Source organism: Lissotriton helveticus, chromosome 9 (assembly GCF_964261635.1).
Source record: "Lissotriton helveticus chromosome 9, aLisHel1.1, whole genome shotgun sequence".
NCBI lineage: Eukaryota > Metazoa > Chordata > Amphibia > Caudata > Salamandridae > Lissotriton > Lissotriton helveticus.
In genome coordinates, this window is record NC_136070.1 from 335675177 (window position 1) to 335701828 (window position 26652).

The 26652-nt window shown below is 42.6% G+C and overlaps 1 protein-coding gene across 3 annotated transcripts in view; it reads left to right on the forward strand.

Moving 5' to 3' along the window:
• Positions 1-26652, forward strand: part of TTC7B (tetratricopeptide repeat domain 7B) — a 1395621-nt gene that overhangs the window by 388966 nt on the left and 980003 nt on the right. For all 3 annotated transcript variants that reach the window (XM_078660056.1, XM_078660054.1, XM_078660055.1), the window contains exon 5: positions 11908-12029. In XM_078660056.1, the coding sequence (XP_078516182.1) occupies positions 11908-12029 (122 nt within the window). The remainder of the gene's footprint in view (positions 1-11907; positions 12030-26652) is intronic.

Sequence of the window (26652 nt, forward strand, 5' to 3'; positions counted from 1 at the left end):
ATCACCGGAACTCCCAGCGCTTTTAGGTGACCTCAAGATGCCATAATGCCCTAAAGAAACAGCCTTTGCAAAATAAAATGTAATAGTTTAGGCAAAAACACAGTCGCTGAGATCAGAAGCAGAGCATGTGCACAACGAGACAGCTATCCAAAATAACACACCGATGAAGCTGCGCCACTCCGTTTTCTATAATATTTAACTGACTTTAAGTGCAATGAGGTAGCCATAAGTCACCATAAGCACTATTGGTATAAGCTACCGTATTTTCCGGCGTATAAGACGACCCGGCGTATAAGACGACCCCCTATTTTTCTTGATAAAATGTAGGTTTCGTGCTATACTCGCCGTATAAGACTACCCCCACTTCCAGCGCAGTCCAACGCAGTCCTGCATAGCCATTTTGGGCTTATTAGTTATTCTAGTCCTCCGTGTGGGTGAGCAGTAAGGCTTTATCAGAGGACAGTGTTAAGCGTTTATTGTACACACTCAAAGACTGAACTCAAACAAATTGGTTGTATAAACATATTGCTTTAGTCACGATATTTTTATTTAGAACCATATGAAAAACAGTCACTTGTAAACATAAGGCTGTTTGTCATCAAACATGTACGGTAAACATAAAACAGTGCAAGTGGATTAAACTTTTCATAACTCCAAGTGATTTTTACAGGATTTGCCGACGTTCCCTTTAAAAGCCTTCAAAATCCTCCTCTTCATCATCTGATCTCATAAGTAAATCAATGAGATCTTGTGGTACATCTGTAAAGCAGTCATCGTATGGATCTGGTAATTCCGTATCAGATGGTGTGGTCTCGGCTTCGCCTTCCTCTTCATCTTGCCACAAGTAGTCGTCCTCCATACCATCTAATGAATTTGATATGCCACACTTCTTGAAAGACTTTATGACTGTTTCTGCATCGATATCATTCCAGGCTTTTATGACAAACTTGCACAAAACATCCAACTGTGGAGCACGCATGTTTCCTCCTTTTGTGAATGTTTTTTCACCGCTAACCATCCACTCATTCCACTGTTCTTGGATGCGATCTTTAAATGGCTTGTTTAGGCACACATCCAGTGGCTGTACCAACGATGTCAATCCTCCAGGAATAACTGCAGCATCTGTTTTTATTCTTGCCAGCCTTTGCTTGGTGCTTGGAGTTAAATGAGCCCTGAACATATCCCACACCAGTAGACTACGTTTTTAAAGAAGTCCACCTGGTTGCCTGCTCCATACATTATCAAGCCATAGCTTTACCCCTTCTTCATCCATCCAGCCTTTTTCATTCACATGTACAAAACAACCAACAGGAAACTTGAGTTTCGGCATTGTTTTTCTTTTAAAAATAACCATTGGTCTCAGTTTGTCGCCATCAGCTGTGCATGCTAGTACCACTGTAAAACTGGACTTCTCATGTCCTGTTGTTTTTATTAAAATTGTTTTTTCACCTTTTGGATGGACAGTTTTGTTTGCAACCATATCAAAATTCATTGGAGTTTCATCCATATTTACGATACTACTTAGCGCATAGCCATGTTCATTGCGCAGCTTAATAACGTAGCGATGGAAACTATGTATTTTGGCATCAAGATCTGCAGGTAATTTTTGTGCAATTTTCGTCTTTTGCCTCAATACCAGATTATGCCTTCCCAAGAATCTAGTACACCAGGATACAGTGGCCTTAAATCTGTTGCTGAGATCTGGGTTAGATTTGGCCCACTGAAGTGCAAACAAACGTATTTTATTTCGTGTCACTACATAACCGCTTTGGCGATGCTCATTCACCATGTCTGCTACATGTTTTTCGAGTTCTGGCCAATGTGGGGTGCCTCTTCTTAATGCACACTTACCCCTTGGCATACTCCTTAATGCTTTTTCATTTGCTTTCCAGGCCCAAACCATCTTTTCTGTGACTCCATATTGTCTTGCAGCAGCACAGTTATTATGTTCCATGGCAACATTTACAACTTTAAGTTTGTAACTGGCTTCATATTTCTTTCTTCTTGCTGCTGCTGGAGCCATGATGGGTTCTTGACTGTCAGCCATTTGCATACTGTACTGTATGTACTGGTGCTGTACAGTATGAACAGGTACAGAGGCTGGTGCTGTACTGTCTTCACCACCACATGTAAATATCTGCTCACCAGACTGCCTTTCCTGTTTGCAACAACCAGCCAATCACAGCAAGTGCTCTACTGTTACTGGTACCGGTACTTCCTGTGCACACTGCATACAAACTCACACTACAGGCCCTCTCCAAGCATCTCCTTTCTTTATTCAAAAGAAGGTGGGTACCTACCTTATGTAAGAATTAAACATAATAATGAAGGTTGTATAGTCATATAAAAACCTTTAAAAGAAATGTACGGTAGTAGTGTGTTTTGTAATTCATTACATATACCATGCTGAAAGAACTGCTGCAAAAACTGCCATTGGGAACATTCTACAGTCCCCTTTCTATGCCCATGGACTGAGATCATGTGGTATTGACGCTCCTCTCCTTCCGATGAGCGTGGAAGGAGAGCACATGTGGAGGAGCGCCATCTTAGGTGCTTCAGCGCTGGCTGCCCGTTATATTTCGGACGTCCTGCTGTCTCGTGCTGCTGCCTCGTCTGCCTGGGGATGTGCAAGCGGTTGGAGCGGCAGTCTAGGTAGGACTCACAGCGCCATTTGGCCTCTGGCTGATGAGGGGCTGTTATCATGTTGTTTCTTGTGTTCATGGCGCGGGGCTTGGGTGTGGACGGACAAGCAGCTATATGTACTTTTCTTCTGTGAATTCACAATTCAAGTACTTTGGATAAATGACAGTACTTTACAGTTATACGCTGTTGGCAAGATTTAGGCAGTATTCGCTTCCTCATATCAAAATCTGTTTTAAACATGAATCTGCCCATTTCAGTTAATAGGTGGCTTGAAATTGGTAATGCCAAAGCACTGTTCTGTAATGTTATGCATACGTGTTGAGCGCGCAACTCACCTAAGGTATCCCGGTGCTCAAGGCAGGAGCTACATAGTCCAGGCCAGGGCCAAGGTTACCGTAGGTGAAGAGCCCGGTCTTCAGGTATCAATCCTCAGTTCTTGAATACCACAAGAACCTGAATACTGTATTTTTAACATAAAGTGTTGTTCCTTATTGTTACTTGTTACCGTATTTCCTATTGAGAAGCGGTCTGACACCTTCGGGTGAAGTCTCGCTATGAAAAAACGCATGAAAAATACCATCAAATTTGGCACCCGGCGTATAAGACGACCCCCGACTTTCCAGAACATTTTAAGGGGTTAAAAAGTCGTCTTATACGCCGGAAAATACGGTATATAACATAACATTACTGTTTGTTACTCTTTAGTATCTATGACAATGCAGTGTTAGATATGAAATTGTAATCCTCCCACACCTTACTCACCCTTTGAGAAGCTTGAAATCATTGAAAAAACTACTGTCAGTTTGCAAACCACTTGAGGTACAGGATCAGCAAATGGAAGGGATTCGGGTTCAAATCTGCTTATAGAGCTGAAGCTTTGCTTCTGGAGGGAAACGGTGAAGAATTGAGATGGGCTATGCATCCTGTTGACTGCAAGACATCTGTAACATTGCTCCACATCAAAGCCTTCCTACTGGCATTCAAGTGATGGAGGAGATGCTTGGACTCCCGTTACGTCCTGTTTGCTGGTTTTAGTTGTACCCGCGGGGGCAGTACAGACGATGATTGGCAGTATCACGCTGGCTGTTATTGGCTGCTGATCTGACAAGCTCCTGCTTGAGTATCAGACTCTGATTGGCTAAATGTACAAACATTCTAAACATCATGCTTTTGACTGAGCTGTGGTCCGTTGCAAATAATTTGTCTGCAAATTTAGTAGGAAAGTCTGTGAATGGATATTTAGTAATCCAGGTGCACTGTCTGAGACTTAAATTGCGAGACTAGCCGTGGCAATTCGGTTTACGACCAGGCCGCCAGCCTCCTCAGAGTCCTCCTGGCCACAACGATCGACTCCCTGGCAAACACGCTGCCTGGGCATTCAGGCTCACCAGAAGCTGTACAGTGTGTGCTCTGGGCTTTAGCGATCGGCGCGGTCCGTGGGGTTGGGTTCTGCGGTCGTGGGGATCATTCATTGATTTTGAATTACCTTGCAATTGCCGCAGCCAAATTCTGTCAGCATAGCAGCTACGGCTTGACAGCCGAGGCACGTGATATGCCTATTATGCGTGACTTTGCATTTCAGTGAGGTGATGTGGACCACCACACTGAAATGAGTTAGTCCCACGCCTGATGCGGGGTACTTGGCAGGGCTGTGTGTCTTTTGTGATTTTTGTATATGAGGTATGTTCTTATGTTGAATTTTTACGTGAGATATCGGAAAGCTACAGTCTGCTGGTTACAAATAAAACAGTGGGAATAAGGTGTAACACAGATGAGTAGAAAATGCCCCCAATTCACGGGAAAACGATATAAGCTACAGCAGGGCTGATGACATTTTATGGAGTAAAACACGTTTCATCAACGATGTAGTCAAAATTTCATTGACTGTGTCCAAAATCAAATATAGTCCCCGAACAGTAATCCAGCGCTTCACAAATCAAATACTAATCACATACTCTTCACAAACCGTAAACCAATTTACAAACCCCTGTGGCAGGATCCCAGCTTATTAATATAAAATCAGTATAATATATTTTCTCAAAATATTTCTTGTTTAATATATTAATGTATTGTGATAACATGTTTATTGTATAAATGATTGTGATCCCTAATGCAATGTGATGATGTGTTTATTATATAAATTACTGTAATCCCTTTTTGCTTTGGTTTGAAACATTGATCACAATAACTCAGTGTAAATGGCGGAAACCCTCTAACTTCCGCCTACCCTGCTTTTTCAAGACTTGTTATGGAAGTGTGTGTTAGTTATTTACATCATAGTGATAGCTATAATGCATTGACTCCATATTCAAATATTGGTTGCAAGCATTAGTGGGCAAAAAAAATGAAAATGCTTACAGTCACTCTACTGCAACAATCTTGAAAAAAGGATTGGAAACAGCTGCAGTTCCCCAAAAACATTTACTGAAAAAACGACTATGTAGCTTTTCAGGCGCTGTGTATGAACTTCAAACAAACCCATATTCGCTCCACCAAGGTATCTTGGTTGCTTGGTTGTACCAGAAGGGTGAAAGGAGCTGCAGTACCGTTACTGCCTCTGTATTCTTTTACCAGTCATCTTCAGGTCGCTGCACAGCAACGGACAGGTTGCCACCTCCAGGATGGGAATCGCCATTTTTTAAGCATTTTCTTTTCAATAGGGCCTTATTGACCCTCTTTGTGGTCTTTCATGCACACAACGGTTGTGACACGTTGCACTAAAACACCCAGTATATTCAAACCCCGGAGTCCCTCCTAGCTGGACTGTATGGTAAAAAGGCCTGTGACCTGCCTTAAAGTTAGGTAACCGCTTTCTAGTCTCCCCACCGCCTGATATGAGGTAGAAGAAGCACTCCTCAAATGGGTGGGGAGGATTACCATTTGGGTGTACTCCCTACCTACAGGAATCTTGGGCTATACTGTTGTTTATTTTATTTGTTTTTGTATAGCGATAGTGCAATTATTTAATAGCTGCAGAACCCTCATGGTAGAAAAAGCAGGAGGGAAAAAGCATCAGTAAGATTAAGTTAAATCCAATATACAAGCTTGTAAGAAAAGGTCTTCAAGCATTTAAAGAATGTTCGGTAATTTGTCTCCTGTTGAAAGCAGGCGGACCGAACTCCAAAAGGTGGAGCCTGAACTCTCTATGGGAGTGGAGCATCAGTACGAGACTCTGGGAAGTTGGCTTTAGGTGTCTGCTCGGGTGACAAGCGAGAGAGTACCATTTTTGATAGGTACTGAAATGCAGCACTGTGTATCTTACTGTGAGCAAAGCAGAATGCTTTTAAGTTGGCCCTCTTGTTGACCAGTAGGCAGTGCTGAGTGTTTCCAAAAATATGGAGCACCTCCAGTGCTCTACTGATTCAGGAGACTTTATGGTTCTGGCTCCTTTTTGGGCAATTTGGTGGGGAAATCACTCATTTTTTGAGCAACTCGGAGTTTGAACTACTCATAATCCAAGCTGCTTATGCACATTGCACTTTCTTTACCTCACTCATTTTTTCCATCTGGCACTCTACGATCAACATTCTCAGCTCCCCGGTCTGCCGCAGGTTTCCTGTTTGCACAGAGGGAGCTGGGACGCGCCTTGCTCTTCTGGTGTGCCCTGACGGCTGCCATCGTGGGCGGCTTGCGGAAGTTGCATTGCAGCACCTTTATGGATTTAAGGGCAGTCTGGCACCGATGCACAGCGGACACGCACAGTGGGCATACCAAAGGCAAGCACGTCTGCGCCCGTGCCTTCCCGAACAGGGCCAGGGTCCAGGGTCCCTGCCCTTTCTAACTCAGACAAACTCAGAGCCCTAAGACAGGCCTGCTTAGAAGCAATGCTGGTCATCGATCAGCCTTTCTGTCGGTCATGATTGGTGCAGTCACTGCAATTCTCCTGCTGGTTGCCCAATTTCCTGGCCACCCCCATCAGTGCTCATGCGTAACATCAGCTAGAGGCCTTCCATGCTCCTTCCCGGATATAGAAGAGCTACCACAGCGACCTCTTTAGCTTTTTCAACATCAATTACCGCTCTTTGGTGTGCAATAACTAACATATCCATGACCTTCTAGTAGATATGGCCCTGAATGCTCCATTTTTAACTGAGACCTGGCTACATGAGACTTCCTCATCAGACATCATCTTTGCTCTTCTCCCCAGCTTTCACAAACTCAGGAGACCGTAAAGATAAGAAATTAGGTGGCGTAGCGATTATCTGCAAATACATCTTTCATTGTGAAATCAAGGCACTATCGCTCCCGGCATGCGAAGCCCTGCTCTTCGCCCTCCAACTTACCCCCAGCTATACTATCTCCAGTATCTTAATCTACCATCCTCCTGGATATGCGGGGCCTTGGTGCTCCACTATTTTGGACAAAATCTCACCCAATATACTAAAAAGCACCAATTTTACTCGACTTCAACTTGCACTTAGAGGACGCCACTTGTGTCCTTAGTCTAACCCTCATTGAGGACTTTGGTGCCTTGCATCTCAATCCAATCAGTCTCCGACTCACAAAGCAGGTCACCTGGAGGCTCAGGTACTCCCTATCTTAAAATCACTGTACCTCACGCTGTTACAGGACTATAAGAAATCTATTCTTCAGGCCAAATCGGATTATTTTACTTCAAAAAAATTTCTTTCAGCCAACAATCCAAAAGAAATTTTTTCGATTGTTTACGATCTGTCCACCTCTGCAAGAGTTACTCTGAAACCTTCCCCCTCTCAAGCCCTCTGTAATTCTCTCAACCAGTACTATTGACAAAGTCAGTACTATTAAAGCCAACATTCCCCCTCCCAAATTTCGCTTTTCGGACCCTTCTGTTAACTCTGGCTGTCTGGATAAGTTTCCCCATATATCTAGGGAAACTTTTCTTTCTTTACTTAACAAGGTCAAATCTGGTTCCCCCTCCGACAGCTGTCCTGCTCATATTCTAAATGAGGTCTTTTCTGTCTGCTCGGTCCCCCCTCTTTTATTTCTTAACAACGCCCTCTCATCGGGGACGGTTCCCAAGTTCTTCAAATCGGCCAAAATCATTCCCATCTTGAAGATGGCGGGAGCCGATCCATCTTCTCCTCGTAATTTTCGCCCCATTTCTTTGCTTCCGTTCTTGGGTAAAATCCTGGAGAGTCATGTGACAGCGTGCGTAAGCTCCTTCATTGAGAATACGCATTTCTTAGACCTCCATCAGGCAGGCTTTCGCCCTACCCATTCCAGAGAGTCTGTCATTCTCTCTGTGTTGGATGAACTTAGATGCAGAGCCGATGCCAACTCCTTCCAGGCCTTGGTCCTTCTGGACCTGTCAGCTGCCTTTGACACGGTCGATCATACCATCCTGATCGACCATGTCAAGGGCGTGGGGCTTCGGGGTTCTCCCCTGGCTTGGATCTCCCCGTTTTTGGAGAATCGTCTGCAGGCCGTCCAGCTGGCCGGCTTTTCTGCTGCTGCTCGTCCTATCACCTGCGGTGTTCCCCAAGGGTCTTCTCTTTCTCCTCTTCTTTTTAATCTGTATATTCTCCCTGTCATCTCTGCTCTTCAAAAACTGGACGTCACAGTGTTTAATTACGCCGATGACCTCCAACTTATTTTCGATATTTCTTCTTCTCCTTCTTCTGTTCTTAACTTTCAATCAGTTATGATTTTCATCAGTGACTGGATGAGTGCTAACCATCTTAAGCTCAACCCTGATAAGACCGAGCTTGTGCTCACTGGGGGTGTCTCCAGTCCCTGGTCTTCCACTTTCTGGCCTTCCTCCCTTGGCTTTCCACCTTCTCCCTCAGTTTCTGTCAAATGTCTTGGCATCCGAGTTAGCAGTGATCTCTCCATGCACTTTCAAGTTAGTGCGGTGGTATCATCTTGCTTTCTCAATTTACGTATTATACGTAAAATTTCTCTTTTTTTTTCTAACGCAGCATTGAAACTCATCTTGTTTGCCATGGTCATGTCACGTCTTGATTACGGCAATGCTCTGTATGTCGGTATTCCGGCATACGAGCTTCGCCACCTCCAACTAATTCAGAACCAGGCTGCCAGATTAGTTTATAAATTCCCCAAACACCACCATGTTACTCCACTTTTAAAAGCTTTACACTGGTTACCTCTTTTTGAACGTTCTTTTTTTAAACTTGGCAGTTTGGTCTTTAAAGCCTTAGCTGGCACTGCTCCTGCCTTCATAGCCGCTAAACTTAAGGTTTATACCCCCACCGGTGACCTTCGGTCTTCTTCTAAACACCTTTTGTGCATCCCCCGTTGCAGAAAGAAGAAACATGGCGGCATGAGTTTCTCTTTTCTGGCCCCTTCCTTCTGGAATTCTTTACCCCTTTCCATCATGACATCTGCTTCTTATATGGACTTCCGTAATGAACTGAAGACCTGGCTCTTTTTGCGCGCTTTTGCTGAGTAGTCTGCTTCTCTGCCCTCAGTACTTCCGTCTCCAGCGCCAAGAAACCGTTTGGTCTACGAGCGCTTTATAAATCCCTTAACTTTAACCTGCTAGACCCTATTTTTCCAACATCCCCGGCCTTCCTACGGATTCACCTCTTCCTCTACTATGGTCCGATCACCTGACAGTGCCCTTCTCATACCCACTCCCCCTACAAAGTCAGTCAGTCCAGGTCATTATTAGAAACTGGGCCAATTTGGTCATCCCCAAGCTCAATGCCTGCCTGCTATAGACGTTACCCTGACTAACTCACAATGCCGAACTAGATCAACCCGTGATTGATAACTAGCTCCGAACTCTCTTAAACACAACACTACCAGCCAAACTAAAATCTTTGTCCCAACACCATCCACCTCCCCGCTGGTATAATTCCCAATAAACAGAAAGAAAGCTCTGCAAGTGATTAGAGAGAGCCTTGAAGAAGTTATATGACTGACTCGAAAACCAAACACAAAACTGCCCTGAGCCAGTACCACCTACACTGTAGGAAGGCACGCGCCCTGTTTTACTCCGAACAAATCTCTCAGGCACAAAATTGCTCTAAATCCCTTTTCGAATTGGCCCATGACCAATCTGATCCCAATCTTATCTCACTTCCCCCTCACTATCCCAAGTTCAATGCCAGGAGCTTGTTGACTTTTTTTTTAATAAAAAGGTAACTGTTATACCGGCTGGTCTTACTGACGCTAGTGCCAACAAGCCTGACTTAAAGCTCGAGACATCCAGTCCTCCTTCGATCCCACCCTTTTCTAGGGGTACCGTCACCCCGTGGGATATGCAAGTCACCAGCAGGGTTGCAGTCCTTCAGCCCGCTGGACCAATCTCGGCTGATAGACCTTCTGGCTTCTATTAAATCAGGGTCAAACTAAGTACTCTAAGTCCGCAAGAATCAAAGCCAGTGCTAGAACTCCTGAATATCTTCCATATTGATGAGCTGTTGCCCCAGGCCTGGAAGCATGCTATGGTCCTCCCATGGCTGAAAATTCATCATCTGGACTCTGCCATTCTGTCCAATTTCAGACCTATCTCACAACTCCCTTGCATCTCTAAAATACTCGAGAAACAGGTTAATTCTCAGCTCACCTCGTTTTTGGAAACCCCCTCTCAGTCCGGTATCCGAGCAGGGCCCAGTACTGAAACTACCCTCCTGCGAGTTACTGAATACATAAGACTACTTGTGGATTCCGGTGGCACAGCTGCACTGATCCTATTGGATCTTAGCACGGTGTTCAACACTGTATCCAATGCTATTCTCTTGGATAGACTGATCCTTTTAGGCATTCAGGGCTAAGCTCTGGCATGGCTTTCCTCCTTTCTGTCAAATCGCACGCACGTTCCAGGTCTCTTCAACCAATACAGCGTTCAGATCTCTCCCCCTGTCCTTGAGCATTCCCCAGGTTTATGCCCTTTGCTCTTTAACATCTATGTCCACCCGCTGGCGGACCTGGTGGAAAGCTGTGGGTTACCTCTGTTTTCGTACACTGATGACACCCAGATTATTTTCTCCTTGTCGTCAGGACAAGCGACCAACTCGGAAGATCTCAACTCTTGCCTCAGCCTGGTCGCCACCTGGATGAACACCAACTTCTTGAAGCTAAATGGTAACAAGACTGAGGTTGATACTGGGCAAGAACCTCCTACTCTGGGCCCTCAACACTGGCTGGCCATGCTGGGAACTCCACTTAGTCCCACCAACATAGTAAAGAACCTCGGCTTCTTACTGAATCCACCCTGTCTATGAAGCTGCAAGCCACTGAAGTGGCTTCTACGTCCTTTGCAGCCCTTGAAATGGCTAGAGAAGATACTGTGGTTTCTCCATTTTCCTAGCAAAGAACAGTCATTCAGGCCTTGATACGCTATAGGCTTGATTATGGCGACGTTCTATACCTAGGGGCTGATAAGGCGTCTCTAAGACACATGCAGGTGGTTCAGAATTCTGCCGCCAGACTTGTTCCGCCTTTCAACTTCACTGGCTCCTAGTGACCAAGCGTATCGATTACAAAGCACTGTGCTATATGCATAAGACCCGTGCCCGCTCAGGACCTCAGTACCTGTAAAAACTGGTTTGCCCATACTATCCGGCCCGCACCCTGTGCTTCAGCAGTGGTTTTCTGTTTGCTGTCCCGAGGGCAGGTATGTTCGCATGGGCGATAGAGCTTTCTCTTTTCTTGGTCCCAGGGTATGGAACCCTCTTCTGACCTCATTAAGATGCTTTACTTCCCTCACCACCTTTTGCAAGGAACTAAAGACTAAGTGGTTTTAGCTCCTATTAGGTTACTCTACCAGTTCTCCAAGCGCTGTGAAACCTTGTTAGGGTAGCCATGCGCTATACAAGAACTCCATAATAATAATATTTCGGGGGTAAGATCCCTGTGCAGGGCTGAAAAGAAATCGACAGTTTCCGGATGGCAGTTTTCATTTTCATGAGAGGATTCTTCTCCCGACTGCATAATACTGAAAATCGAATTTGTGCTTGGCTGGTCAATAACATACTTTACACCATGTGCATTAAGCAAGAGATCTTTGGAAATAGCATGTGAGGCTACTAAGTTTTTACAGGTTTCAACTTTGGGTCGTCAGCCTCCAACGCAAACTTTAATCTATCCTTAAATAAATTGAGTTTTAAGTCCATAAAGCTTTGTATCTTGGATAATGACTAAAGGGTTTGAGTTTCAAACTTCAGCGACCATTTCCTGTGATCTGAAAGAGAGTTTACTTACTGAAGGGAAAAAAGAATACAACAGTGGTACTAAAGGATATAATGACATGACTAAAAACAATTATTAACTCAGGAGTCATGACCACTTATGTTGTCTCTTTTTCCCTGTCCACAGGTGCTCATTAGCAATCTACAAAACAGAAGCCCGAAACCAGGACCGATAACCCACGATCAAGAGCTGGGTTTTTTCCTTGAAACTGGTCTTCAGAGAGCTCACGTTTTGTATTTTAAAAATGGGTAAGAATCAAGATTTTGTTACAGTGTTTTACTATTGTTTGTGGTAAAAGGAACGTTTGTATTTTTTTCATTCCATAAATTTGTTTTTGAAAATATTATTTTATATTATTTGTTTTTATTGTTTTCTTCATATATTATACTGTAATATAGAAATATCATCTTAAACCTGAGGAAAAAGCCCTTCACTCATACATCTTAGATGAATGATCAAGCCATGTTAATCTGCCCTTCAATGACGACATTAGCACAGCATTGGGAGTACATGATTGATTACATGTGGAGTATCTCTCACCCTGACATGGGTGTTAGTTGTTCTACCGTTTGCCCAGTAGTTCAGATGGGTCTTGATGTATTAAATCCCTGCTTATCATGCAATATTTTTTACCCACGTGGGTTCCCCTTGCTACTGGTGATCATCTTCTAAGGGTCGGGTTAGAGTGTTAATGATTTTCACCCAAATGTCCTTTTCCTCAAATGCCCCCTCGTCTGTTCTGATCTCTTTTATACGTTGTTCCTTGGCCCAAGTCCATTCCAGTGTGTCTCTTTCCAATGCAGATGTTGTTGGAGTTCTGGGAGAAAGCCAATGTATACAGTGCTAATCAACTTTTTCCTAACAATATACATACATCAGTAAATGTGTGCTGCAGTTCCTTTTTACTGGGATTTGGGATAATGCCTAGCAGGTAATATTTTATTGTGCTCTCTACTGTGATGGTAGTTACGCTTCTCTGTGTTGCGACCAGCACTCTTCAGAAGTCAGCTATGAAACTGCATGCTCAGGACACATGCAGGAACAACGCATTTTGCACTCCATTGCATGGGGGGGATCAATCTGCATATATCCTATGTAGCCTCACAGTGGTGAGGTATGTACAATGCAGGAAATTGAAATGTACCGATGTAAATATGTAATTACTTGCTGTGCCCTGTGCCCTGCACCGGCATACATGACAATTCATACTCACTATCAGTAAGAGGTACAAGTAAGTCGTCTTCCCAGTGCTAAATCGGGTACAGGGGTAATCAAATTAAGTGTTCCTTGAGAATCTGTCACGGTGCAAAACCAGTTTCATCCCCATCAAGTCGCTAACAGAACCTCAAAGTGTGGTAGACGTTCCTGGTTTGGCAGGAAAGACAAGCCATATATGAATGAATGAAAAAGCTTTATTCGATTTAAAATACATAAAATCATAAAAGCAACAGATACATTTCACAACAACATGGTTTAAAAACATTCATAAGTTAACAAATAGTTAAGCTTTTCCTTTTCTTTAAAATACTCTTTAAAAAACCTAGCATTACAGCCACACAGGTTGCATCATTTAGAGATAATAAAAACAATAGGGCTGGGCGGCATTGCCTCCAAGTAACAAACTTTTTTAAAAGTGGTTTGATCCATCTAGACCTCCCCAACGTATAAAATTTACAAAAACAGATAACATGCAGAGTAGATTTGGTAGACAAATTGTCGCACGGGCATTTACAGAGATTTCAGCCCCAATCATTTACTTAGGGAATGAGGTTAGACGAAAAAAGACATCGAACCTGAAACGTGTTAAAAGATACCGGTCAAAGCCCTCCAGGCACCAAGTCAGATAGGGCTGGATAGTATAGGTAGCTAGGGTGAGTTGATGCTGAATGACAAGATTTTTGTTCATTTCCACACCTAGTCTCAGGGATTCAACATGGTACCAACACAACTGTTTCAGGTCTTTTCTAGTAATGTTGAACAGTGAGTCTGGCTGGTGGTAGTACTCCAGTTTTCCTAAATCCCTTGTAAATTTCAATATATACATCAGCCATGGAATCTTACTGGCCTCATACAATCCGCAATAATATCTCTATTTAACAACAGATCAGGGGTAGTCCAGATTCGATGCCAAAGCAAAAGAGGTTGCATGCTAATTAAATCGCTCACATATCTGATGCCCAACTCTGCATGACAATTAAAAACAGGAGAACTAGCCGGGATAGCCAGGATAAATCTTAAGAAAGCGTTCTCTACCTTTTGTATAGTATTACAATTGCCAATGCCCCAGATACCTGCTCCATAAATTGCTGTGCTAATGCATTTGGCATTATACATTTTTAACAAAATTTCTGGGGGTCTTTTTCCCATCTTTCTGGAGAATGCCATAAGTGCAGCAGTGGCTCTCTTGAACAACATCGTCCTATTTCTGATAGCTGGACCCCAGGACCCGGTTTCTTCAAGTACTATGCCCAGATAAGAGAAAGATTTAGTAGAAGCGATTTTTTCCTTCCCAACAAATAATCGGCACTCTTTATTCCTGGGTCTTCCACACGTCATTACAAAAGTTTTGGATACATTAAGTTTGAGGCCCCTGCTATCCATAAACTTCAAGTATGCATTCAGGGCCGCTTGTAAACCAATTTGAGTCCGTGACATAATGACTGCGTCGTCTGCGTACAGAAGGGAGACAATGGGTTGGTTCTTAACTTGCGGGGAGTCACGTACTTCAGCCACTAGTTCCTTTTCTAAGTCGTTGGTATACAAGTTAAAAAGAAAAGGGGCGAGTACGCACCCTTGCCTCACATCCCGCATGACATGGAAGGGCTTGGTGCATTCGCCCTTAGTGCCAAACCTCACTTTGGCCCTGGCATATAATTGTTTTATGAAGGATATTAGTACTTCGTCCACCTTCATGTCTCTCAGAACCTGCCACAGACGATCATGAATGACACAGTCAAACGCAGCACTTAAATCAACAAACACTGCGTAGAGTTTGCCATCCTTTGCATGTGTGTATTTTCCCAGGAGTAATGTAAAATGTAACACTTGTTCTGTTGTGCCCCGTCCCTCTCTAAACCCATATGGCACGGGGGATAGGATATTAGACTCTTCCACCCATTGTTGCAAACGGTTCAGAACTACCCTCCCTGTAATTTTCATAAAAGAATCCAGGAGGGATATGGGACGATAAGAGGAGGGATTCTCCCTGTCCCCTTTCTTAAATATGGGGATTATTATTGATTCTGCCCAAGTATCTATAAAGCCCAGTTCACAGCTAGCATCAAGTACACGCTTAAGAAGCGGAGACCATAGGTCGATCTGATGTTTAAAAAGATCTATGGGGATGCCATCAGCGCCCGGGGCCTTATTTCCCTTACTCTGGTCAATGGCGTTTTGGATTTCAGTTAGTGTCACCTCTAGGGCAATTGGCAGAAAACCAGCCTCCCCAGGTCCCTCTATCTTACTCCCGCTGTCTACCAATTTATGGACACCACCCGGGTTGTAGACTTCAGCAAAGAAATCTATCCATGCATCTTCTGCTATTGCCACTTCCAGACTAGCCTTATCTCCCAAGTGAAAAAATGGGGCCTTAACAGCTGCCCAGAAAGCAGAACCATCCCTGCTTAAGGAGGCCTCATAGAGGTTTGCCCAGGCTTCATTCTTTATATTTCGTTTACGTAACTTTCGCGCCAGATTATAACTACGCCTGCACTGAGTAATTTCCCCCTGATTTCTTGGCTTTTTACTCAACGCCCTCTTTAATTGAGTGTGGTTTTGGGTACATGTCGAGTCAAACCACCCGTTACTAGGCGGTTTCCGTTCTCGAGTGGGACGGAAAAGAATCATATTAATTATCCTAGTGATCTCTAGAAAAGAGTCCTTCACCTCCAGGTTTAAGGCCTCGTCCTGTAAGCATCTATTGATAGGTAATAATGCTTGCTTTATTATATTCCCATTGGTGATCTCGGGATTAGTCTGGGACCATCTAAGAGCGTACCCATTTTGTCTGCTTAAGGTACAATTACTAGTCCAGACCAGTCTTTCAATCAAATTGCAATCCTTATATACAGGGAACTGAATACCAAAGCCAAGTGAGAGATGGTCACTAACCCCAATTACATATGTTGAGAAATCTGTTATCCAACTTGAGTGGGAGTTAGAAATGGTGATAAAATCTATCAGTGTATTATGACCTCTCCCAACATAAGTGGGACTAAACTCTACCGGGGGCATACACAGCATATTAACAAAACCCATATCAAATGAGGCCATCAAATCGTTAAAAGAGTCTCCCCCGTTGTGATGGTCGAAATGGGGTTGATTCTCTGATTTATAAGCTTCCTGATCACCGCATCCGCTCTGATAGTGCTTACAAAGGTGCTGATTAAAATCACCTCAAGCCATATAATTCTGGCAGTATTTCATAGCTTTGCATATTTTAAGTACTGTCCTTGTCCTACCCCGAAAGCCCTACATGCCTCACCTTAGGAGATGAATGCTTCAGCATGCCACAGATCTCTCTGTGAAAGGCACCCTCCTCCTTCCATTGGACCTTCCATTACTTGGTCTATTTCAAAGAATGATTGAAACCACCAGATCTCTAAAGATCTTGAACCCTTTTAACTCTCAGTTGTCATGCTAGCTATACCGGACGCACGGTTTGCAGGATTTCACTGGTGAGGTGGCCTCCCTTCATGACAAACTCCGGTAGTGTTGTCTTTACCACAAATCCTCGACACAGTCTTTTCTCACACTTTTCACCCTCAGGGCACCAGTGTGCCATGTGCTGCAATTGTGTCACAATATAAAATATTTCCAGATCTAGCAGTCCTCCATGTCTCTGTTTTTTTTAATGTTTAAGACTTTCTCTACTCTTGTACATCCAATCTATTGAAACCAGCAGGCAATCGAGATATTAAAAGGTTAATTCAGCTATTGGGCACATAGTGTTTTGTACTGTGTATGGGCATCGAGGAAGGAGCACTGTTCACAATTGCAACTCTACCCATGGTAGAGAGCTGGAGGGTGTTCCATAATCGAACTGAAGCCCTAAGGCCCTAAAAGACCCCCTCCCCCCCATATTGTAGGAATACTGTTTTTCCACCATATGGGTGACTTGTGTTCCAAGCTATTGGAACCTCACCTTCTCCCATCTCGGTCCTAATTCTGGGAGGACCTACTGAGCCCTATCCACCAAGGCTGTGAGGGGAAATGCCACTGTTTTATTTCTATTTATTGGCACTCCAGATACCTTTACAAACCAGTCAGGTTTGTGCAGTAGTCTGGGAATAAACAGCTGGGGCTTTGTCAACTGCAGTAAAGTGTCCTCTTCATAAATACACCCCCTGTGTTGTATGGCCTATCTTGATCCCCCATTCCTTCATTAACTGTCATGGCCATATTGCCAAGGGCTCTGCTGTCAGGGCAAACAACAGCGGATAAAGGGGCTAGTCGTGCCTAGTTCCCTTCTAGATGGTCCAGTTATTATACACCATATACAACCTCATGATTTTACTCTAGCGTTGGGATCTGTGTATAATATTTTAACCCAGCTCTGGAATATAGGACCTACGACCATTTTCTCATGGGCGCCCATCAGGTAATCCGAGTTAAGCATGTCAAATGCTTACTCAGTATCACGTGCTGCAAGCTTTCCCTCCATCCCTGAGTCTGTAGTGGCACTAAATATGTAATTAACCCTTCTGATATTCATCAGAGTGGTACACCCCGGAATAAAGCCGCATTGGTCCTCATTTATCATTTAGCCCATCGCACAGCGCAAGCAATTTTTCAGGGTCTTGGACAGAATTTTTACATCTGCATTCATCAAGGAGAGTAAGATCCCAACTCGTCAGGGTCTTTGTCTAGTTTAAGCATCATGAACTCAGTAGCTTCTTTCATGGTGTCAGGTAATCATCCCGCCTAGTGATCTAGTCTTCTTGTAAACCTCAAGAAGCCATTCTGGTAGTTATGCATGGCATAACTGTTAAAATTCTCGGTGAAAGCCATCCACACCATTGATCTGCCCCTCTTCATTCCCCGGATGACCGCAATTATTTCCTCTTTTTTTAAGTTTCTATTGTAGCTTAGTTGTTAGCATATCAATGAGTCTATGGGTTCCAATTTCACCAAAAAACATGACCCCAATACATCCTGACACCGGGACAGACTTGGTAGAGCTCGGGTAGGTATTTTAATAGGGTATAATTGATACTGACTTGTACCGCCACCTTGGTGCCCTGTGTTCTATTCAAATACACTATTAGAAGGAAAGATATTTCCCTCTTTACTAACCAAGCCAACAGGGTTCCATATTTGCACCCTTCTTTATGTAGTTTCTGCCTATAGCCCCTGCAAGTAACCTTGTCTAGGGCATCCCAAGGTTTCTCCATCTTACTTTTTGATTCAGTGATGTTTTATCTGCTGGCCGGATCGCCTAGCATCTGTTTCTGTCACGTTTCAGCCTGTCCTCTTGCTGTGACAGGTTTTTTCGTAGCTGTCTACAGGTACCAGATATCTGGCTTTTCCATTCTACCCTCAAGACTTTAATGCTTCCCATTTGTTTACCTGTGTGTTGCTTGTCCCCCAGTTATGTTCTAAATGTGTTTTAATGACTATTTTAATTTCACATTGAAATGTTGGATCTTTGAGGGCCTGCAAATGTAAGCAGCTAGTGGTTATTTTACTTTGTGCCCAGCCTGTGATGTATTCGATCAAGAAGGGAGAGTGGTCAGAGAAGAACCTACCTCAGTATTGTGCTCTCTATATTTTGGTCACAAAGACATGTGACACAAACACCCAGTCCAATTCACTGTGTCAGGGCTCGATTCACAAAGGTGACTTACACTATTGTGTAAGTTTACTTCTGTTTTGGTATGCACAAACCACAAGTTAATAGTATGTTTACGTCTGCTGAGACTCTGCAGTTGGGGTTAGACATACACTTTTGTCTGCTATCCTGGAGCCCCCCAGGTGCCATTACAGTTGTTGCATTTCTGCCACACAAAAAACAAAACTGTTTCCACCCCTCATCCTGTTCTCAAAGTGGTGCTGTAGTTGCCCAGACAGGCAAAAGGAGGTCTAAATCAGACCTGATTCGCCACCTGTATGAATTGGAGGTTTCCATATTATTTCAACCTCCCTATGTCAGCCATGCAAGCTGAGTGCTTTCTTTACGATTTTAAACCTAGCACACATTGCACCACTCAAATTATCCCCCTTGTGGATTTCTTGTGGCAGGAGGGTCTCAAATTGATGAAAACACCAGCATCCATTCCTGCCACCATACCGAATCTCGACAAAAAATATAATCCCCTGAAAACTCCCCCTTGTGTTTTATTGGTCATCCTCGGTCATCATGGAGGCCGCTTAGAGAAGGGCTAAAAATCCATTATCTCCATGTACAGCCCCACCCGATAAGGAAGGGCGCCGCCTCAATAATATTGGAAAAGAATTTCTGCATTGACGGCCACTTCCATTAGTGCCTCCAAAGCCATGGCCATCCTAGAGAGATACGACCTGCAGATGTAGTCCGACATTTTGTCTCTTTTAGAGTATCTCCCTAAGGACAAAAAGATGGAGGCCAGATACATTCTTTCAAAAGGTGAAAAGGCTTTTTCTGAGCTGATTGATATTACCATGGGCATTTCATCCACATCCTTTAGACAGATGGCTGGAGCGGCAGTGTTATCCCCAGGGATAGCTGAAAGCAGACAATGCTCTTCCCTGGTCTGTAATAGGAATTCCACTCTCCTGTCACAAACATTATTAAGTCCAGCAGCATTGTACTGCAAAGCAGCCATTGTTTATTGCTTAAGGCAGTACATGAACCTACATGTTTGCTTAAAATGTTTATATGTTACTCTGTCATGTTTAAACATTTTATATTAATATACATTTGTTTAAAATCGTTACGTGTTTGTATTTTTATATATAGGTAGCTACAGACACACATAAATGCAAAGTATTTAAACATTTTAAAGAAACTTGTAAGCACCCACCCTCCCTCCCTACACTCACCCGCTTCTCGATTTCCCAGTCAGGTAGCCACACCAGTTTTATCATAAAATCACTCCTAGAAATGCCATTGCAGGCACTTCTTTTTTTTTTTTTTGTCCTCATAGCACCGTAAGCGTCTGCCATCGTAACATAAAAGACCCTATTGATCCTGAGCGCCCTGGGTCCATGTTGCTGCATTCGCTTTCGGGCCCGCCAGGCCAGCTTCTTTGTACGAGGCTTGGTGTAATCATCGGACTGTCCTACACCAGTCTCAGTTCCTTACCTCAGCATACCAGTGGCGACTAGATGTTTCCTTCTCTTTTATCAAGTCCCACTTCTCGTATACTGGGGGGGCCGGATCTTTCCACAATATACAAATCTCCCTTCGGGCCAACAAGATCAGACAAAGAAATAGGCCCATTTGTGATCTAGATAGGTGATTTATAAGGGCCGGGCTCAGACCAAATATAACCAAAACTAGATCTAGAGTAATCCCTAGGCCGACAATTCCAGACAAAGCCAACTCTATGTTATGCCAATAGCCCCTTAACTGAGTACACTGGAAAAACATATGCAGATCATCTGCTGCTATTGTACCACATTTTGGGCATCTGGGGAATGGATCTGGAGCAAACTTGTCGATTTTTTTGGGGGTATAATACAACCTATTAATAGTGAAAAAATGTTTTTTCTTCAAAGGAGCAGACTTGACAAACTTATATAAATTGTTCATAGAAAGAAAGTAAAGCTCCGTAGCGCTATTCTTTAATATAGATGAATCCCAAACAAGATATGGTGGAGGGAGCTCAATATCCTCTCTATCCAGTAGATCTTTATACCATATCCCAACCTCTTTTCTCATGGGAGCTGGGTTTTGGAGTTTTGACTCTACCTCATAGTTCCCGCCTATGTTCGCTTTTTCTGCCGCATACCATGAGCAAAGTTGTAGAAATTTAAAGCGAGGGAAGGAATCGCCAATCTTTGCTCTCAAAACCTCCCAGGGTAGAACTCCCTCTGTAGATATTATATCAGACCATATCCGTATACAATCGCGTTCTATTGGGATAGCCAAGCTATCTTTTAAGCAGTCAGAGAGTCCGGGGGAGTCCCAGATAGGAGCAAAGTCTGAGTAGTATTTTATCCCCCACCTTGCTTTGAGATTTTGCCAAGTGTTAAGTGCAGATCTAATCACCTTTAAGCATACTTTCTTGAAGAGCCTGGGGGCCCCGAACTTATATAAAAATCCAGTCCCCCCCCTCCTGATTTGCCATGTCTTTCAAAATCCTCCCCCAATTATTGTCAGTAGGGCTGGCCAGTAGACATCGGATATTTTTAAGCTGGAATGTAAGACAGTAACAGAGAATATCTGGTAGTGCTAAGCCCCCCTTGATTAACCTTCTCTTTTTTTTTTTGATTTCAAAATATTTTATTTATAAAGAAGTGACAAAGAATAGAAGGAGCAAAATACAATAGAAGTGATACAATTGAATCAAGATAAATACGCAATCAGGGGCTAAAAATGAGGTGTAAGCAAAGTAAATGCGTATAAAAGGAAAAGTAACCTATTATAGAATACAGAAACCGATTAGGTAAAAGTTACCATCAAAGCAATAAACAAAAGTATCACTATCAAATTTTGAAACAGAGACAGGGGAGGAAATAGAATAAAAGAAAGAAGAAAGAAAGAGAGAGCGATAGGAAAGATGAAAAGGGATAGAGGAAGAAAAGAGAAGAAGGAAGAAGGAGGATTCCCACAGGATTAACCCATCATACAAAATCATAAGACACCAATTAGACAGACAAATCAAAAAGGAAACTGAGCAACCAACCCTTTTGATGAAAAATCCATATAATCATCCAAAGCTTTCCAAACCCCACTAGAGATAGAAGGAGAGAGATGAGCTTGATCAATCGAAATGTGAGCGCTGCGCAAAAAGGAGACCCAAGCCCACCATGTATGATAGGAAATCGAAGAAAAGGATTTCCACTCCATAAGGATGATTTTCACCGCAACCGTCAGAAGAAGATCCATCAACTGTATTTCCATGGGATCTAAGGGGAGAGGGGTAGGGGCAGCCAGTGGACCCAATAAAATTAAAGGGAAAGAGAGTTGGAACTCAATACCAAAGATAAGAGAGAGATGTTTATGGATGAGGCTCCAAAAAGGCTGAAGCAGGGAACAACCAAAAAACATATGTTGAAAATCGCCCGCCAACAATCCACAACTCCAACATAAATTGTCATCTTTAAGATTGAGCGAATGTAGATGCACAGGCGTCCAATGAAGGAGATTGAGAGAGAAAAATTTAGACTGCATTAAAGATGGAGCGATTTTATTGCGAAGAGAGAGTTTACCAATCAATTGCCAAGTATCTGAGGAAATATGATCCGTAATGTCATGATCAAAATGGTGTAACCATTTTTGTTGAGCAACCGTCTGTGCAGGTATTGAAGCAGATGATAAAAATTTATAAATCTTGGAGGCTACGTGACCAGATTTAATCCAGATAGGAAAAAGTGAAATAGTAGAAGAGGTAGGCTGAAGACGTACCTTAGCAAGGGCCACTTTAATTTTAAGAAAAGTATAAAAAATCAAGGTTTGTTAAAGAGTGTTTCGTAGCCAAGGTGGAAAAAGGTAATGGCTCATCAGAAGCGCCATAAAGATGTTTAACAAGAGAGATCCCTTTAGCTGCCCAGTATGACATGAGGACGGGAGTAATATTGAGTTTAATTTTAGAACTCCGCCAAATAGACGACCACCTAGTTTTATGTAAAGGGATTGCCACTTTCTTATCTATTTTCCTGACCGCAGCAATTGTATCTAGAATTATAGAACGAGAAAACAGGATATGCAAAGTAGATGTGGTGCAAAAAGAGGCAATAGGCAAAGGAGATGCTAAGTCCTGCTCTATTAGCAGCCAAGAAGGAACATGCGGAGATGGAGGAGAGAACCACAAGGCACCTTGAGAGGCCAAAAAGGCAGTTTGGTATTTTTCCCAATCAGGAAAATTGCAACCTCCCATATCACAAGGTCGTCGCAAGAATTTGTATGCAAGTCTAGCACGTTTGTCATTCCATAGAAATTTAGATGTCAGAACATCAATTTCGCGAAAAAAGGAGTCTGATAACTTAACCGGAAGCATGGATGAAACAAAATTAATAATAGGTGTGATCATCATTTTGAGAGTCTGGAGGCGACCCCACCAGGAGATATGTTTCGGAGACCATGTATCCAAAAGACGACGCACTTTAAGGAGAGTCTGGGATTCATTATAGGCAGTAGTGGCATAAAGGGTAGAACAGAAGTAAATCCTTAAGTATTTCAGGTGTGTAGACTGCCACTTAAAGCCCGCAGATCCCATATGAGAAGGGAAACAATAGGCATTCAGAGGGAACATTTCCGTCTTATCTTTATTTACGGTATAACCTGAAACCGATGAGAAGAGGGAAATGGTATTTGAAATAGCAGGTATTGCCAATGGTATATTATCTGAAAAAATAAGAACATCATCTGCGTAGGCAGCAGTTTTAATACAGTGAGGCCCGAATGAAAAACCTTTAATATCTGGGTGTAATTCAATTAATCGAAGAAGAGGATCAATAGATAATAAGAATAAAAGTGGGGATAAAGGACAACCTTGTCTAGTGCCCTGACGAAGATTAAAAAAGGACGACGTAGCACCATTAACTCTAATGTTAGCTCTAGGTTGAGAATATAAGGACATTACCATGTTAATGAAAGAGTCGCCAAGGTTGTGTGCGCATAAAACAGCACGAAGAAACGGCCAAGAGACCTTGTCGAAGGCCTTTTCCGCGTCAAGGGCCAAGGCCGCGAGGTGAGACCGTTTAGCTGCACCAAGAATATGACAAAAGGTGCGTATATTGTCTCGCGCAAGACGACCCTTTACAAAACCGGTTTGAGAAGGATGAACAAGATGAGGGATAAAAGATTCCAATCTTTTGGCCAGGATTTTAGCAAAAATCTTAGCTTCCATGTTAAGAAGAGAGATAGGATGGAAGTTTTTGGGATCCGAATGGTCTTTCCCTTCTTTCGGGATCACTACTATAGTTGCTTCAGCAGCAGTACCAGAAACAGACCCATCCTTAACAAAAGAATCAAACACAGATTGCAATTTGGGAACAAGTGCAGGGAGAAAAGTTTTATAAAATAAAATAGGATAACCATCAGGGCCTGGGGCCTTGCCAGAACAAGTAGCTTTAATTGCGGTAACAATTTCTTCAGGGGAGATTGGCCTATTTAAAAAAATGCGGTCATCCTCAGAGACCGACTGAACCGGAACCGATTTTAAAAAATCCTGACAATGGTCAAAAGAGGATTGATTAGAAGGAGTATATAATTTGTTATAAAAATCACGAAAAACTTCAAGTATTTCACTAGTTTGGAATTTTTTAGATCCCGAGTGATCAGTAATAGAAGAAATTTGCGAGGACTTAAAGGAGAAATCTTGGAATTTCAGTGTCGCCGTCAGAATCTTCCCAGCTCGATTCTTTAACAATAATTTTTGGGATTTTTGCGCTTGTACTCCAATATGGGCTCTTTTAGTAACAATAGTATTATATTTGTATTTCAATTGTTTTATTAGCTGTAAACAAGATGAATCCTTAGAATGCCTAAAAGTGGCTTCCAGAGTTTTAATTTCAGAGGATAAATCTGTAAGCTCCTGTTTAATAGCAGAATTCCGTTTGGACATGCATTTAATAACTTGACCACGGAAAGTGCATTTAAACGAATCCCAGAGGACGATTGGGGAAGAGACAGAGCCGTCGTTCTCATGGAAAAAAGTTTCTATAGCCTTAGAAAATTCAATAACCTGAGAAACATCATGCAAAACTTCGGTATTCAATCTCCAGGACCGAGCACATGATTTAGGGGCAAAGGATGATAGCGTAAAAGTAACCGCAGCGTGATCAGAAATCAAAATAGGATGTATAAACGGAGAAGAGGAAGATGAAACAAGAAGATAATCAATACGAGAAAAGGAAGAATGAGGCGAAGAAAAGAAAGAAAAGTCACTACCAGTGGGATTGTGAAGACGCCATATATCTTGAAGGTGAGTAAAGGAACACATGTTAAGCATTTGTTTGTGGGATTTAGGAGGGCGAAACTGAAACGCAGAATTCCTATCTAACAGAGGATCCATCGGTAAATTAAAATCTCCGCCAACAATAAGATTGCCAGAATGCGGGGTGTCATTCAATTTTTTGGTAACCGATTTCCAAAAGGTCGGATCGTCAACGTTAGGAGCATAGATATTCATCACATAAAGATCATGATGTCCATCCGACAGTTTAGATAACAACCAACGACCCTCAGAATCATGATCAGAAGAAAGTATAGACAAGCCAGAATTCTTTGAAATTAATGTAACAACCCCATTTCGTTTTCCCGAGGCATCAGAACAGCAAACATCCGACACCCACTCCTTCTTCAAAAACAACGCCTCTCTGGCAGTGACCTTGGTCTCCTGAAAAAGGACCAGGTCAGAAGATAGAGATTTACAATAATCTAAGATTTTCGACCTCTTCACCGGATGATTCAAACCCTTAACATTAAGGGATAATACATTTAAACCCGGCATGGAAGTACATAAAGATAGAAAAAAGACGCCATGGACGACAGAGAAACAGCCAACCTCACAGAGACAAGGAACCAACCAGAAAACAGAAGGAACAAAGAGGGAGAATCCATGTGGGGAATCCGAAATAGAAAAAAAGAAAGGAAAGAAGAAAAGAGAAAAGAGAGAAGGGAGAGAAGAAGCAGGAGGGGAGGCCTAAAAAAGACCAACATCATACTAGGGAGAACGTGGAAAGGCGAGCAAGGGACCCGTACAAGGAGGAAAAGTAATTAATATCAATAGCCCCAATAATATACCAAGCTGATGGCATCAAAATAAGAGCTGGGAACAATCAAAAGTAGCAACGAATATCAGCTTAATATTGTAAACTATCGTAACGTAACTAAGAAATTTGGACAGTCACAGTGAGTTATTACTCCAATAGCAAGAGTTATATTTATACTAAGGAATAATACCAGACAATCTGATAAGGAAACAAAACAATGTGGTAAAGCATAAACAATAGATGAATGCATGCAGATAATTATGTATAGCCTAGAAATAAATATGTAGTTAATGAACAATCTATAACTGTATAAAGTTAACATTATGTAACTAGAATTGAGAATGCAGGAACATATATGCATATAAGAGAAGAAAGGAAGAAAATAGGAGAATAGAAACACAGAAGAAGATAGAAAATGACACATATCAGAAAAAGGTAACTAGTAGGAATAGATAAGAGTCAAGAAAGGAAAAACGGACCTGAAATGAACATTGAGATGAAATATAGACGACAAGGGCTGTAAACACGATCAAGAGAAGAGAAAATGACATGTAGAAATAGAGTAAACAACATGACTCTGAAAGAAAAAAGAATATAGAAAGGAGAAATGGGAAAGAGAGGAGTAAAATAGAAGATCGGGAAACCTATAGAAAAATAAATAAGAACAATAATGGAAAGAGAAACAGAAGGCAATCTAACAAGCCTAAATCCAAGGAAGAGGGATACCCAAAGAATACATTGCGGACACAAGGAGAACAGAGAAACTTCAGCAACAGAGTCGGAGGTCAAGACCGAAATAGAGGCTCAACAGGAGAGAGGAGAAAAACCCAGGCATACAGAAAACCACCATCAAGAAAAAACAAGGAGACATTTCAAGTGCCCGAGGCACCAGGATCTTGCGATGTCGCTCTTTGAATCTCCATCTCTATCTCCAATTGGTTGTCCAGGAATGTAGCTAAGTTGGCCGGCTCATCGAAAATTCTGGAACGTCCTTTGTAAGTAATGCGGAAC